Source organism: Thermobia domestica, chromosome 6, assembly GCF_964235325.1.
Source record: "Thermobia domestica chromosome 6, izTheDome1.hap1.1, whole genome shotgun sequence".
NCBI classification, from domain to species: domain Eukaryota; kingdom Metazoa; phylum Arthropoda; class Insecta; order Zygentoma; family Lepismatidae; genus Thermobia; species Thermobia domestica.
This window is the reverse complement of record NC_137459.1, coordinates 243,312,542-243,328,581: the sequence shown is the minus strand read 5'-3', so window position 1 is coordinate 243,328,581 and position 16,040 is coordinate 243,312,542. Positions and strand designations below refer to the sequence as shown.

Sequence of the window (16,040 nt, the reverse complement as noted above, 5' to 3'; positions counted from 1 at the left end):
TTTTCCATTCTTCACAGGTCAGTTGTTCACCAAATTGTTCTGCTTTGCCCAATCGAATCACAGGTTCAAATGTTGTAGCACTGATACCAATCATCACATGTTTTGTTTGAAATATATTTATTGGATAATAGCTTGCGAAGAGGAATTCTTTATCGTTAGAAGTACACATCTTTCCTGCTGGAACGCACTTGCTCAAATGATTTCATGGGCTGACACGGTATTTACTGATTTTATAGTTATTGCTGACGTCATTGAAAAGGAATGTGCTGACGTTTCAATTCATGATTTTATACATTTGGTGACGAAACCAAATTCACTGATCCGGCTGTGTACTAAATTCAAATTGATGACTTCGACCCAAGAATCCTTTGTAACATAAAGATACAGATTTAGTATTTAAGAAACGTAACAGTTCTTCTTGTTCTGATGTCTGCGTGGGTAAATATCTTGCTGGTAAAATTATATTCTTATCATTTTCAAGCTTCACTACGATTCTTAATCCAAACTTTGTAGGGATCATTTGGCTAGCTAAGATTCTATAAGGTACATTCTGTTGTAAGCCAGTAAATGATTTCATCACATCACGTGTGTTTAGAAACTGCAGACTAGTAGCCATGATGTTATAATGAATACTAACTCGAACGATGATGCAAAACTGATGACGTTCCATTATCATGTTCTGACGTGTACTATTGCATCATGATAAACAATGTTGCCAGAGGTTTTTGTTCTATACAGATCCGGTTCTTTACTAATGAGTGCACAAAAATTTGAAACCAAAATTTTCCGAACAAAAATTTCAAACAAATATTTCGAAACAAAAATGTTCAAACTAAAATTTTTAAACAAAAAAATTCGAACAAAAATTTTTAAACTAAAATTTCAAACAAAAATATTTTGAAACGAAAAAAATTTAAAAGAAAAAATGGTTCACACAAATTTCAAACGAAAAAAATTCTAAAAATTTTGAAACAAAAATTTCAATAAAAAACTTTGAAAAAAAATTACAAAAATTTAAAAAAAAAATAAAAAAATTCAAGCAAAAATTTTGAAACAAAATTTACAAAAATTTTCAAACGAAAAATTTAAAAAAAAATCAAAAAAATTTGAAACAAAAGTTATCAAAAAATTTCAAACAAAATTCTGAAACAAAAAATTCAAACAAAAATTTGAAACAAAAATTTTCAGACAAAAAGTTTCAAACGAAAAAATTTTGAAACCAAAAACCAAATAATTTCACGTTTCACGGTTAACCGTCAAACATTATCCGGTTTTTAACTATTGGATTAACAAATAAACGGTTTTGATCATATTTATCAGTAAGTACAAAATGTGGAACAAAAGTGTTCAAACCAAAATTTTTAAATGTTAAACAAAATTTAAACTGAATGCAGCTAAGATTTGAAATTCATCAGCCAATCAGATTGCACGAAAGATAGTGATCCATCAATCAGATTGCATGAAAGATAGTGATCAGCCAATCAAATTGCATCAACAATAACTTTGCCAGTGCCAAATTACATCACCTTGTGATTAAATTTCAAAGTGTTGTAGCATGTATTGCCTTTCGTCTGTAAGTCATAAGATTCAATAAGGTACCTATCAGATTTCTGAAAACTCAAGGTTAATTCAACCACCACCAATGATCTTAGACTATGAGCTTAACTAAAGTTCAAAGTATTGTTTCAAATTTCGCGCCTCATACTAAAATTTTGTTTATCACAATTCCCAAATTTAAAGAATGGTCCTACGTACCTCTCTCGATATACCTAAGTCTTAGAATTAATCATATAATTACATGTAGTAGTTAGGTCTCAATTAGGTAAATTGTTTATCTTAGCAGAACCAACTGTTGTCTAGAAACGTGTTATTTGTAACTTCCACGAATTTTGAAAAGGAAATGAATCCCTGTACACTACCTCATCAAGGTCAATAACATGGTACATCGTGTAGCTTTTGTTTATATTTGGCCCATAGGCGGGAATAATCAAAACCAATGACGTAATTTCATTTTGACAATTCTCAAATTACCCTACAAAGTTTAAATGTACCAATGTCCAGGACACCTAATCCCATCATAGGTCAATAACAGATTACGTGACCATACTCATATTTGACAATGATTTACCCAGAGAAAGAGATACCACCCAGTGTTGGGCAAAATCAATTGAAATCAATTGCAATTGATCAATCAATTGAAAGTAATTGCTCTGAAAATCAATTGCAATTGATTTCAATTGCAATTGATTTCAATTTGTAATTGACAATTAATTTCAATTGCAATTGAATTCAATCATAAAATTTGCAATTAAATTTTCGTCAATTGTTAATTGTTAATTGGTCACCAGGCAATTGAAACTTTTAATTATTAATTGTCAATTGCAAAGGGTGCAATTGAAACATTCAATTGTTAATTGCAATTGACAATTGAAACTTGTAATTGTTAATTGTAATTGTTAATTGCAATTGAAATCAGCAATTAAAACTGAAGATAAGAAGATGAGTGTATATTGTATTGTCCACTTGTTACTGTTTTACATATTTCAAATAAGGTACTTATAAGAAATGCTGGATACCTACCATCCCTTTTCCCCCCTGGGAAGAAAGCCGTCAAACTAAGTATTTTTTAAATATATTATGTTTATGGTTCTATCCCCCTCGAAAGAACTCTATATGCCCGTCATGCATACAATAGGAATGAGCACGAGCGAGTTCGAGCGAGTTTTCTTTAAAACTCGACTCGACTCGAAGCAGACATCTTTGAGTTCGACTCGAGATCTCGGCTCGAAAAATTTCCCCCAACTCGACTTGGAATCGGATCGAGTTTCCAGTCGAGTCGAGCCAATTCGAGCTAAATCCTTTGTGTAGTTCCAAGTACTACTATCTTCAAGTATCCTACATAAACAATATAATTATCAATGATACTACTACTACTACTATAATTAATTATTATTATAACACCGTGTACATGTATAAACATGGAATATAGGCGGTTTGTATCGGAATACTAAAAATTAGTTAACTGTCAATCTCGGTAGTCAAGAAATCTTCAGGAGGCAAGGACATCGGTCACGAGGTTCTTGGTTTGAGTTCAGGAAGAGCAAGTATTCGGGCTCGAGCCAAAAATTGTTAGAAGTTATGGGACTCCAGCCAAACATGTTTAAAACTGCTCGACCCGGGTTTAGGGTTGTCAACGGCTCAAGCGGCTCGCTCACAGCTCATTCACTTATCGAGCCAAACCGAGAAGTGAGCCGAGCCAACACTCATCCAACCGAGCCAGCTCGAGCCGAACCGAACTGAGCTGATTGCTTACCCCAACCGAGCCGGTTCGAGCGATTGGCTTAGTTAAGCTAACTCGAACCCAGCCTATGGAGTCGTTTCAAGGGAGCTGGTTCGAGCCATTGGCTCCAATCGAGCCGAGTCGATAACTCGTCTTTACCGAGCCGGTTCAAGCCACTGGCTCAATTGAGCCCAGTCGATGGGTAATCCCAACCAAGCCAGCTCAAGCTGTACGCTCAGTTGAACCGAGCCGGGCCGGTTGACATCATCACTATTCCGGTTGGGCTTCTACTTTGGCTAAAAAATTGGACCGTGCAGTTCTCAGCCTTGATGGTAAGAACTACAAAAAATGATATGAAATCTTTAGTTTTACGTCCCACGATTATGCCGGTTAGGCTAAAGGAGACGGTGATGATGGGAAATGAATGAAATGAAGAAAGTGGGAAGAAACGGGAGAACCCCGAGAAAATCCACGAGCACGGTGTTTATCCACCACAAATTCCAAACTGCGCGAGCTGGGATCGAACCAGGGACCTCAAGCACCGGAGGTGAACGTTCTACCACTGACCCACCGCGCCCCCCTGGTAAGAACTACCGTATATACTTATATTGGTGCTCACGGCGTCATTAACTTGTTCCACCACCAACGAATTTCGAGGTACTTTGTTTTGCATCTTTTGTGCTTGTTTTGTGTCGCTTTGTGCGCCTATTCCCACATTTCTTGCATCACCGGAAGTGGGTCAAAATGGGTCTACAAATATGGCGGAACAAATTATTGCTCTTCCGCCACCAATGAATTTCGAGTTCGTTTCCTTCACATCGTTTTGTGCCGTTTTGTGCGTCTACTTCCGTTTTGTGCGTCATGGGAAGTGGGTTAAAATGAGTTCTCAAGGTGGGACGAAAATGACCAAGAGTTCCGCCACTATTAAATCTCGAGGTCGTTAATTTCACATCGCGTACCCTTTTGTGCGTCTATTTCGACGTTTTGTGCGTCACTTGAAGACGGTCAAAATGGGTCTCAAAGGTGGGACGAAATTGACCCACTGCTCCGCCACTACCGAATTTTGAGGTTCTTCCTTTCGCATCGACTAGTGAATGTGTCGTGCCGTTTCGTGCCCTTATTTCCACGTTTTGTGCGTCACCGGAAGTGGGTCAAAATGGGCTTCCAAGATGGGACGAAAATGACCAAGAGTTCCGCTACTATCGAATTTCGAGGTCGTTAATTTCACACCGCATACCCTTTTGTGCGCCTATTTCGACGTTTTGTGCGTCACTGGAAGACGGTCAAAATGGCCTCAAAGGTGGGACGAAAATGACCCACTTCTCCGCCACTACCGAATTTCGAGGTCCTTCCTTTTGCATCGACTACTGAATTTTCGTGCTGTTTCGTGCCCCATTTCCACGTTTTGTGCGTCACCAGAAGTGGGTTAAAATGGGCTTCCAAGATGGGACGAAAATGACCCACTGTTCCGCTACTATCGAATTTCGAGGTCGTTAATTTCACACCGCATACCCTTTTGTGCGCCTATTTCGACGTTTTGTGCGTCACTGGAAGACGGTCAAAATGGCCTCGAAGGTGGGACGAAAATGACCCACTCCTCCGCCACTACCGAATTTCGAGGTCCTTCCTTTTGCATCGACTACTGAATTTTCGTGCTCTTTCGTGCCCCCATTTCCACGTTTTGTGCGTCACCAGAAGTGGGTCAAAATGGGCTTCCAAGATGGGACGAAAATGACCCACTGTTCCGCCACTATCGAATTTCGAGGTCGTTAATTTCACATCGCGTACCCTTTTATGCGCGTATTTCGACGTTTTGTGCGTCACTGGAAGACGGTCAAAATGGGCCTCGAATGTGGGACGAAAATGACCCACTGCTCCGCCACTACCAAATTTCGTGGTCCTTCCTTTCGCATCGACTAGTGAATGTTTCGTGCCGTTTCGTGCCCTTATTTCCACGTTTTGCGCGTCACCAGAAGTGTGTCAAAATGGGCCTCCAAAGTGTGACCAAAATGACCCATTGTTCCGACACTATCGAATTTCTAGGTCGTTTCTTTCGCATCGTTTAGTGCCCTTTTTTTTAAAGTTTTCTGCGCCTATTTCTCGTCTTGTGCATCACCCGAGGTGAGTTAAACGGGGCTTTAAAGTGGGAGTTAAATGGCTCAGTTCCGCCACTATCGAATTTCGGGGTTGGTTCTTTCGCATCGTTTAGTGTGTATTTGTACCGTTCTGTTCGCCTACTTCCACGTTTTGAGCATCACCAGAAATGCGTCAAAATGGTCCATCAATGTGTGAGGAAATAGAGCCATTGTTCAGCCACTATCGAATTTGGAGGTCGTTTCTTTCGCATCGTATAGTGCCTGCTTTGTACTGTTTTGTGCTCCTATTTCTACTTTAGTGCGACAACGAAAATGGGTCAAAAGGGCCTACAAGTATAGCGGAATAGCATAATGCTGTTACGTCACCATCGAATGTCGAGGTCGTTTTCACATTTTTTATGCATGATTTGTGTCGCTTTGTGCATCAGTGGGAGATGGTCAAAATGGACCTTAAAAGTGGAATGGATATGTCTTTTTCTGCCATATTGGTAGGTCGTCTTTGATCCACTTTTGTTGGCCTACAAAACGTGAAAATATGCGCAGAAACGGTAAAAACATGCACTAAACAATGCGAAAAAGCGACCTTGAAATTCGATACTGTTGGGAGAGTGGATCATTTTTCTTCCCACTTTGAATGCCCATTTTGACCCACTACCATTGATTCACAAAATGTGGAAATAGGCTTACAAAACGGTAGAAAACACGCACAAGATGATGTGAAGGAAACGACCTCGAAATCGTTCCTGACGGAACAGCATTAACTTGTTCCGCCATATTTGTAGGATAACATTGACCCATTTCCGGTGACGCAGAAAACGAGGAAATAGGCGCACAAAACGACACAAAAAATTTCCATGTAATTAAGCTAAATTTCCATTTAAGTTTGTAAGCTTAATTATATGGAAAATTTTATACATTTTTCCTTTACGTTGGTCTACTTTACGTTGATTTGGGACTTTTGAATTTTATTCAGTTTTCCACTGAAAAGTATCTATAATTCAACAAGGAAATAATTATTAATTATAATTATTATCTATATAATTGAATTCATTGTAATTTGTTCCATAACAAACACTATACCATTTCGTACTAGCTGTTATGCCCGTTCTTCGCATGGATCAGATAAAATATCAATGTAAACGAACTGAACAACGGGAGAACAATTAAAAAACATTTCTAAAATTGGATATATTTTGTGTGAATATATATCCAACAACCGTTTCCGTACATGTGTTTTCATTGGGAAGGCCGATAGGGGCTGAATTTGAACGTATACACTATCGGGGGTGTCACTATACGTCTGAGCAACCCCAATAAATATGGATTCGACACAAATTCTACTACTTTTACATGTCCCGGTGAACCACCCATCAGACCCCCTTGGTTCGTATTGTGAAAAAATCTCCTCTGGCCCCCACCAACCCCCAACCAATACCGCGAAAACTATGAATGTGATACTAACATCTGCCATTTTCTACTACTTTTTACATATGCCGGTAAAAGTCCCTATAATCCTCTGGTTCCAATTTTGAAAAAAAAAACAATGCCTCTGGCCCACAGTCGATGGGGGCTGTATTTGGAAGTCAACGCCTGTGGAAGTATCACCATTCATCTCAGCGTAGAAATTCAAACTCCGATGAGTGATAATTTTATAGGCTTGTTTTATTACAAGTTTAAACTCTTTAGTCAGTAGAGAAGAGGGCGTGAATCATGGGTCAGAGTTGATGACAATGGGTTTTGGTGGGTCTGTGGGTCACAGTGGGTAAGAGTGGTTTATGATGGGTGGTGGGTCAGAGTGGGTCACGGTGGGTCGTGGGTCACGACGGGTGGTGAGTCAATTGGTCGTGTCTAAAGTTTTCATTGCCCTACGCCCTCTCTGAACTACAGTGTTGAAAATTAATCAGTGAAAATCAATTGCAATTGATCAATCAATTGAAAGTAATTGCTGTGGAAATCAATTGCAATTGAATCAATTGCCAATTAATTTCAACTGCAATTGAATGACAGAATTCAATTGCAATTACTTTCCATTGCAATTACTTCCAATCAATTGATCAATTGCAATTGATTCTCCTTTTTCAATGGCCAATTGCAATTAACAATTAACCATTACTTATATCAATTGTTAATTGCAATTAACAATTAAATTTACAGATTAATTGTTAATTGTTAATTCAATTGAAATTTGCCCAACACTGATACCACCCAATTCTAAGAACAATTACCAATTATTAATTTAACAATAAGAAATGTACCCCTCCCAAAATTTAAGATTGGTACATAAATACACCTGTGTCTTATGAAAAAGTAATAAATCCTGTAGTCATTCAATAATAAAGCCGTATCAAAAAAGATAAAATAGGTCAATAACCTTTAAAATTTGGTTGGTATTACCTTATTACCATATAACCATATAAGGTAATAAGACCGCATCGAAGGGGATAAATTCGGGTAAACACCAAACACGTGGTACAACATATTGCTTATGTTTATATTTTGGCAATTTTTTACCCGTGAAAGGGGACAAAGTGGACCACCCAAATTTATCATGATACATATGAAGGTCCTGTACTATGATACCGAATGCTTAAATTGGAAAATTTCCAAATTTGAAGGGGTTGCCCATGGTACCACTCCCAAAAATTTAAAGGAGTGCATCAATGTACCTATGTTTTATGATAGGGAATGGACCCCTATACACAAGCATATAACCATATAAGGTAAGAGGACCTCATCCAAGGGATAAATTGGGCAAAAGCCAAACACGTGGTTGTACTAAAATTTGGCAATTTTGTACCCCTAAAGGGAACGAGGTGGACCACCCAAATTTGTAGTGATCTATATTATGGTTCTATACTATAATACCAAATGTTTAAATTGGGCAATTTCCGAAATTAAAGGGTGGGCCAAGGTACCCCTCCCATAAATTTAAAGGGGTGCATCAATATACCCATGTCTTGTGATAGATAATGGACCAATATACATAACCATATAACCATATAAGGTAATAGGACCTCATCAAATGGGGATATATTGGTCCAGAAACCAAACACGTGGTTGTACTAAAATTTGGCAATTTTGTACTCCTAAAGGGAACGAAGTGAACCACCCAAATTTATAGTGATTTATATTAGGGTCCTATGCTATTATACCAAATATATAAATTGGGCAATTTCCAAAATTGAAGGGGTAGGCCAAGGTACCCCTCCCGAAATTTTCAAAGGGGTGCATTAATGTACCCATGTCTTATGAAAGGTAATAGATCCCTGTATACGCCCATATAACCATATAGGGTAATAACACCTCATCAAAGGGGATAAATTAGATCAAAAACTTCCAAAATTTGAATTTTTGGCAATTTTTTATCCATGAAAGGGAACGACATAGACCCCCAATACTAATAGAGGTACATACCATGGTCCTAGGCTACCATACCCAATTTTTAGATTTGACTCCGGGCCAAGGTCATTGACCTTTGACCTATGACGTCACAAAGGTCGGGGTCAAAGCCCAAATTATGACCAAGTCATTCGAGTACTACTACTTGGTAATATATGCTAGTAAAGTAAATTTGCAGAATACTTACCAAACATTTTTCCACCTTGCTATTCACGCATAATGCCGTGTTGATAAAGTCCATAACATCATCGGGATTCGATCTGTAATATCTTACTTCATCTATGCATTTGCGAATCTGTATTAATAAAGTAAAACACAGGTAAATGTTCTATCAAGAGTCTTTAAAATTAAAATATAGACAATAGGCAATAAAAGCGTAGGATTTGCAACTCAAATTAAAATGCATTCGGGAACTACGGCAAAATCTCGGTATAATGCTCTTTAGGAAGCTGAGGAGTATCTTATATTCATTTAAGGAGGTTTATTGTTATATCGAAATGCATAATTTAATCATTCTGGCTATTTTGCTCGGGTATAAATTGTTTTCAATTATAAATGGTTAATTTTGAGGGTAAACACAATTTAAATATATATATATATATATATATATATATATATATATATATATATATATATATATATATATATATATATATATATATATATATTATATCAAGGAAGCATTTAATAATACCAATATAACATTATAATATACTATACCAATTCTAATAACAGCAACAAATATGTTTTCCTATCTTTCCTTTTCTTTTTTAAAAGGAAACAAATCATAGTAGACTGAAATAAATTTTCTCGCAACATACGTTGCTTAATACCCTTGTCAATATCTTTAATCGCGTCATACTTCTACTGCATAATGATTCACTTGCAACAGGGCAAAATCATCGCTCACTAAAACTTACTGAAACCTACGCACCGATTCGTTTTCAATTTTTGCCACAAGTGAACTGCGAAAATCGTCTTAACAAATTTCCGAGCAGATGTCTCCAGTTTATTTCAGAGTAACAGACCAGTTAGTTGAATTATTTCCCGCTGGGAGACATGTTGGCAGTTCCATTTATTGGATCTTCTTATTCAAATTTAACATGTGATAAGGCATCTATTGGTTTGCTAGCAACAGCACAGAAAAAATATGTGGTTATTCGATGTTAGGAATTAATTTTAAGAAATTTCTTTGTTGAGTATTGTCATAGCATATCGTGTAAAATATATCATGGGTACCGAAAATATGTTTTCACAACAGAAGATTTAATTCTTGTGAAGGCTCTTACTAAATCGAAAATAATTTTGTATAGCGACATTTAAAGTTATGCCTGAATATAATAATTTACACTGAGAAAAAAATGTAGGTGGCGTACTTAAAAAGGTAGGTTACATGCGTAATTCCTGTAGTTTTTGGTCTTAACGTACAGCAGACGTGTAACTGAAAACGCATGTTTTATAATACTTTCCGTATTAGTGTTCCATCCATATTTACTTTCCGTATGAAACAATATAGGCGGTCAGGCTCTCACATACAAATGGACGTATGTAACATATAGGTGAGGAATGTAACATAAGTATATGCATTACTTTTAGATTTCAGACATCCTGCAACGGCATGATGTAACATTTAAAGGCAGTTTGTATGTAGCATATGGATAGCGTATGCTCCATACAGATTTCTGTAGTAAGCAAGAGGATTCTGTATATTTGTACAATATACCGCTGTCCGTAGAACGGATTTTTCTGAGTGTATATATGTACAGTAGTAAGTTCTAATATTGGTAATGGTTGTATTGAGATTTCACTCTAATTCTAGTGTTGGTATTTCTTTATTTTGTACAGCGGGGGACACTTCTAAATGGTACAGCCATATGGAGATTTACGGCTAAGGTGTACCATTTAGAAGTGTCCCCCGCTGTACAAAATGCCACTCATGTAACTTGAATGAATATACTCTTTAGCTTCTTCAGATAAAATAATTTAAAATCATTTACTTGAATTCAAAATCTTGACTGACCTATCAAATTACGAACTTAATCTGGCGGCAAAATTTCACATGAAATGATAGTTAAATAATAGCAATATTTTATGCAATTACCTCTGGTGATATAATGAATGATGAGATATTGAAATTATGCATTTATTTACCTTATATTGAATAGACAAAGTTATTAGAAGTGAGCATTTGTTACACAATTTAGATCTCAAAAGAATGAATTTCTAAAAATAATCACCAGGTTCTCAGGAAAGTCACTGAAGGTGCTACCCGTAAAACAAATTACATACTCAAATTTTCGAAATGGAGCAAATTAATCATAGGAAAACAACGCACTCATTTGGTTTAAGCTGTAGTTCTTGGATGCACGACCCCTACGGGTCATGAGAAGCCAAGCAAAAGGAAAGAGAGCACAGTTTGCGATAAAGAAATACACCGCGTTCCACGAATAAAGCTAAGGCTCGTCTCCTGAAAAAACCAAGGCAGATAGAAACATGAAACCGTTTCTAACCTTCAAGGCACACAAAAGAAAACATTATCCTGACAAGGAGAATTCCTCAAGTGGGGAGCCTAAGGGGGTTACGGGGGTAAATACAAAATTTGAAATAGCAGTCCCTCTCGTGCGGTACCTCTCTTGAAAGGTAATCATGTGTAGGAACCAGTTCTGCAAACTGCATGTCGCTAGCGTGTCCCTATCCAACATGGCAGCCATCGGTAAAGTACGGTCGAAATCCGTTCCACGCATAACACTAAGGCCCGTCTCTGGAAGAAACCAAGTCAGATAGAAACATGAAACCGTTTGTAACCTTCAAGGGACATAAAAAACAACATTATACTGATAAGGAGAATCCCCTATGAGGGCTCCAAGGGGGTTACGGGGGATAACTAAAAAATTTTAAATAGCAATCTTCATCGTGGTACTTCATTTGAAAGGCAATCACGTGTAGGGACCAGACCGTGTTCACAACCAACTCTAAAATCTAACGTAGTCCTAGTTCGGAACGAACGCACAACACACGTAACACATGTTTAGCACTGTAACAGTATTGCAAATATAAAACATGCAAATCGAACTGAAAAAGAGTACCATAATATTAACGAAAAAAAGAACCCTCCGAGGCTCGAACCGCGGACCGCACGTGTACTGAACGAACGTGTTGCCACTGCGCTACTATCGAACTGCTACTCTTGCAGGTGAGATGTAGTTTATGAGGACGAGTTGATAGTAATGGTGTTTTGGTGTTGGACACAGGGGTAAAACTGCGGGGGAACGCGGGGGACGCCGTCCCCCACCTCCAGAAAATTATACGGCGTCCCCCAGTTCTTAAAAGAATACAATGGGCAAAGATAGGCAGGGGGACGGAGTGACGTCATGTCGGTACCTACCGTCCCCCTACCTTTTCAGACCCACTTTTACCCCTGTGTTGGACACACGTACTTGAGCAAAGTAACTCTGTTTAATCGTGCACCACTATCAGAGCGGTTTTCTTATCAACAGTGCGCTACATTACAACCCGGGGCAGTTGGTCTGAAGGCCGTACACGTGTGTCTGTGCTGGTGCGTTTGACCCTCCTACATTGCAGACAAAATGCAGTCTCTTTCTCTTTGGTGCTACGACTCGTTCGTACAGTGCAACAGTACGGTTGTTCAATGAACAAAACTTGCGCAATCCGATTAGTGTTTCTTCTTTACGCCATTTATTACTCAAATTCTTTACGACAGGCAGTTTTTTCTAATGCTCCAAAGCCTCGAAACCCTAGTGTTGCTACCGAGGAGACACAGATAATTTTTTTTACAAGTGTTAGCGGAGCTGGCTGTGCATCCTTAACAGTTCATAACAACGGTGGCTCAAACGTGTGGTGTGTCACGCACAATGACACACAGAATTAAAAAAACAACAACTTCCATCCATACAAACTACGTATGATCCAGGAGTTAAGTGAACATAATCCCGATATGCGTATCGAGTTTTTTAAGCAGATATGTGGGGATTGGCGCGTGGGACCATTGTGCTCATAAACGTGTGTTTCAGCGATGAGAATACGTTTTACTTGAATGGCAAGGTCAATAGGCATGACTGTCGACACTAGTGTGACACAAATCCTCATGTATTTCGTGAAGGCAACACGCAACACCCACAGTCGCTGAATGTCTGGGCAGGTATTTTCGGTAATCACATAATTAGGCCCCTCTTCATTGATGGAATATTAACAAGTGAGAAGTACCTGGCAATGCTGCAAGACTTGATTGTACTATTGATTTTGGAGGCAGTGGAAGAGGATCCCCAAGAATTTGGAAAAATTCCGCCTTTTCTTCAGCATGATGGCTGTCTGCTCATTTTCACCGTCTTGTACATGACTATTTAGATGGTGTGTTTCCGCGACGATGGATTGGTGGTCATGGCACCATTGAATGGCCAGCACCTTCACCAGATCTTGCTCCACCCGACTATTTTCTCTGGGGCTATTTAAAGACTACGGTGTTCCGTACACAGCAAAAGAACATTACGGAGAAGCGCCAATGCATAGTTGATGCCTGTCATTCCGTACCGGTAATGACTTTTACCCGCGTTCGAGAGGAATTGGTCCAATGTTTACATTACTGCTAGGAGGTGGGCAGTGCACAGTTCGAGAATCTCCTGCGTTAATGTGGTATGTCCCAAAGAGTACCATATTTCTCTTTGCTTACTGCTTTGCAATGTTTCTTCAACCGTACTTTACGGATGACCGCCATGTTGGCTAGGGACACGCTAGTGACATGCAGTTTCCAAAAGTGGTCTCTACACATGACTACCTTTCAAATGAGATATCACACGGTGGGAATTGTTATTTAAAATTTTGTAGTTATCCCCCTTAACCCCTTAGGCCCCGTCATGGGGGAATCTTATCAGCATAATGTTGTCTTTTCTGTCCCTTGAAAGTTACGAAAGGTTTCATGTTTCCATCCGCCTTGGTTTCTTCAGAAGACGGGCCTTAGTGTTATGCCTGGAACGGACTTCGACCGTACTTTACGGATGGTCGCCGTGTTGGATAGGGACACGCTAGCGACATGAAATTTGCAAAACTTGTCTCTGCACCTGATTAACTTTCAAACGAGGTATGACAAGATGGGGGTTGCTATTGAAAATGTTGTAGTTACGCCCCGTAACCCCTGAGGCCCCCTCTTCGGGATTATCCTTATCAGCATAATGTTGTCTTTTATGCCCCTTGAAGGTTCCAGAAGGTTCCATGTTTTACCTGCCTTGATTTCTACAGGTGACGGGCCTTAGTGTTATTCGTGGAATGAACTGTATATTATATTACACCCAGTTCGTTGGAAAACTAATTTGTCTCCATGATTTAAATAATTAATGTTAGCAGTTTCACATTATACTATTTTTTCTTTAGTTTAATGTCTCACAATTAACATCCGAGGCTAAGTGAGATATACGTATTACACTGAAACATCGCAAGTCACCAGTTTGGAGACCACCGGGTGAAAGGTTAGCTTCCAGTACTAAAATGTTCTTGAACGTTACAAGTGTAACACAATTTTGATTTTTGTTGCCCTTTGTGAAAATGTTTTAAAAAATGTATTTTGGTGTGCGTGCATTTCTGCATATAGCAATTTCACCTCCTTCAAGAAATAAAGATAGCTTTGACATAAAAGTATAAGGTAATTTAGAAAATGTGTCAAAGAAACACACGCATACTGAGGTTAACGATAGCTTAGGGGTCGGAAGGATGGGAAGTGTTTGATCAGAGATGTTGCTATGAGAAGATACATTAGGCAGGTGGTATTGTCTCAGTCAATTATTGTATTAGCTAAACATAGTTACTGCAACAGGTGCAGGAAGCACGTAGCAGGATAGAGAACATTAGAATGTTGTATGTTTCTTTTACCTCAATTTCAAAATCATGAACATTGTCTCACGAGATATGTAGGGATTGGTCCTCCATACGGTTCCGTGTATGTAGCGCCCGTAGATTTAGCGCCCAGTATTTCTGGTTCACAGAAGGAATTTTCTATTGATCTTATCTCACAATCAGGGATGTCCAGTTCATTTTACCACTCTTTCCACAGGTCGTTAATTCCTGTTATTTTCTTACATCCATGTACCGTGTACTTAGCGTCCACTAAGTAAAACTGTTATGAAGACGAAGAGAGAGACACACACAGAGAGAGAGAGAGCAGCCGATAGCACTGATTATGACGCTTCAATGAATCATCACCTCCGGGGGAGAGGGTGACACGCAGACAGGCTTGCAATAATCGGAGTTAGACGGCAGTAAAACATCATAGTGCTCTTCTTGCCTCCATTAATTTGTGTGATATTCCTGCTGCTGAATTTTGCTTTTCTCGGAACAACATAAATATGGCATAGCACTATGTTGTCCCAAGCCCTTAATGACCCCCGATATATATATATATATATATATATATATATATATATATATATAATCATTTTATGTATATATGGAATAACATAATTTTCAATAAATATTTGGAGAGACAAGACAAGCTTCCGGAGGACCGTGCCCTCAGTTACGTCCCTATATTATATATATATATATATATATATATATATATATATATATATATATATATATATATATATATATATATATACAATATTGTGTGTGTGTGTGTGTGTCTGTACTCAGTTCATCATTTTATTTGTATTTGGTACAGGGGCGTCATTTCAGACTTTGCTTGGGGGGGCAAGAGTACCACCGACACAAGACTTTCACGTTTTGTACCAGTATATTAGTAGACAATCGATTAAAATATATGTATCCCTCAAACTCTTGGGGGGGGGGGCAATTTCCCCCTCCTGCCCTCCCTAAATGACACCCCTGATTTGGTATAGTCTAGCTTAACAATACATGTTTCCTTTCTTCACTTGTTTCAGGAATTGAAAGAAAAGGGTTTTGATCTGGTGACAGCAATTCTGAGATATGAACATGTTAAGTCTGGTCTCTGTAAATTAAGAAGAGAAGCTTTAAGTACAGATCAAAATCCTGCAACAAGTTTGGACATAAGTTTTCCGGACGAACTTTTAAGTCTACCTAATGGTGGTAATTTTCTTGTAGTGGACGACGTTTTTGAAGATCAAAGAATATTAATATTTGCGGTTGAGGACGGCTGTATACTGCTGAATCGTTTTTTTATGGATGGAACTTTCAGTAGCTGCTCCCAACAATTTCAACAATTATATTCCATCCATGTGGAGCTAGATTGTACTAACGAAGTAAACAGCATTTTCCCCGTTGTATTCGCGTTACTA

General features: G+C 38.4%; 1 protein-coding gene across 2 annotated transcripts in view; it reads right to left on the bottom strand.

Moving 5' to 3' along the window:
- Nucleotides 1–16,040, bottom strand: part of LOC145687771 (uncharacterized) — a 340,643-nt gene that overhangs the window by 20,005 nt on the left and 304,598 nt on the right. For both annotated transcript variants that reach the window (XM_081761210.1, XM_081761209.1), the window contains exon 6: nt 8,963–9,070. In XM_081761210.1, the coding sequence (XP_081617336.1) occupies nt 8,963–9,070 (108 nt within the window). The remainder of the gene's footprint in view (nt 1–8,962; nt 9,071–16,040) is intronic.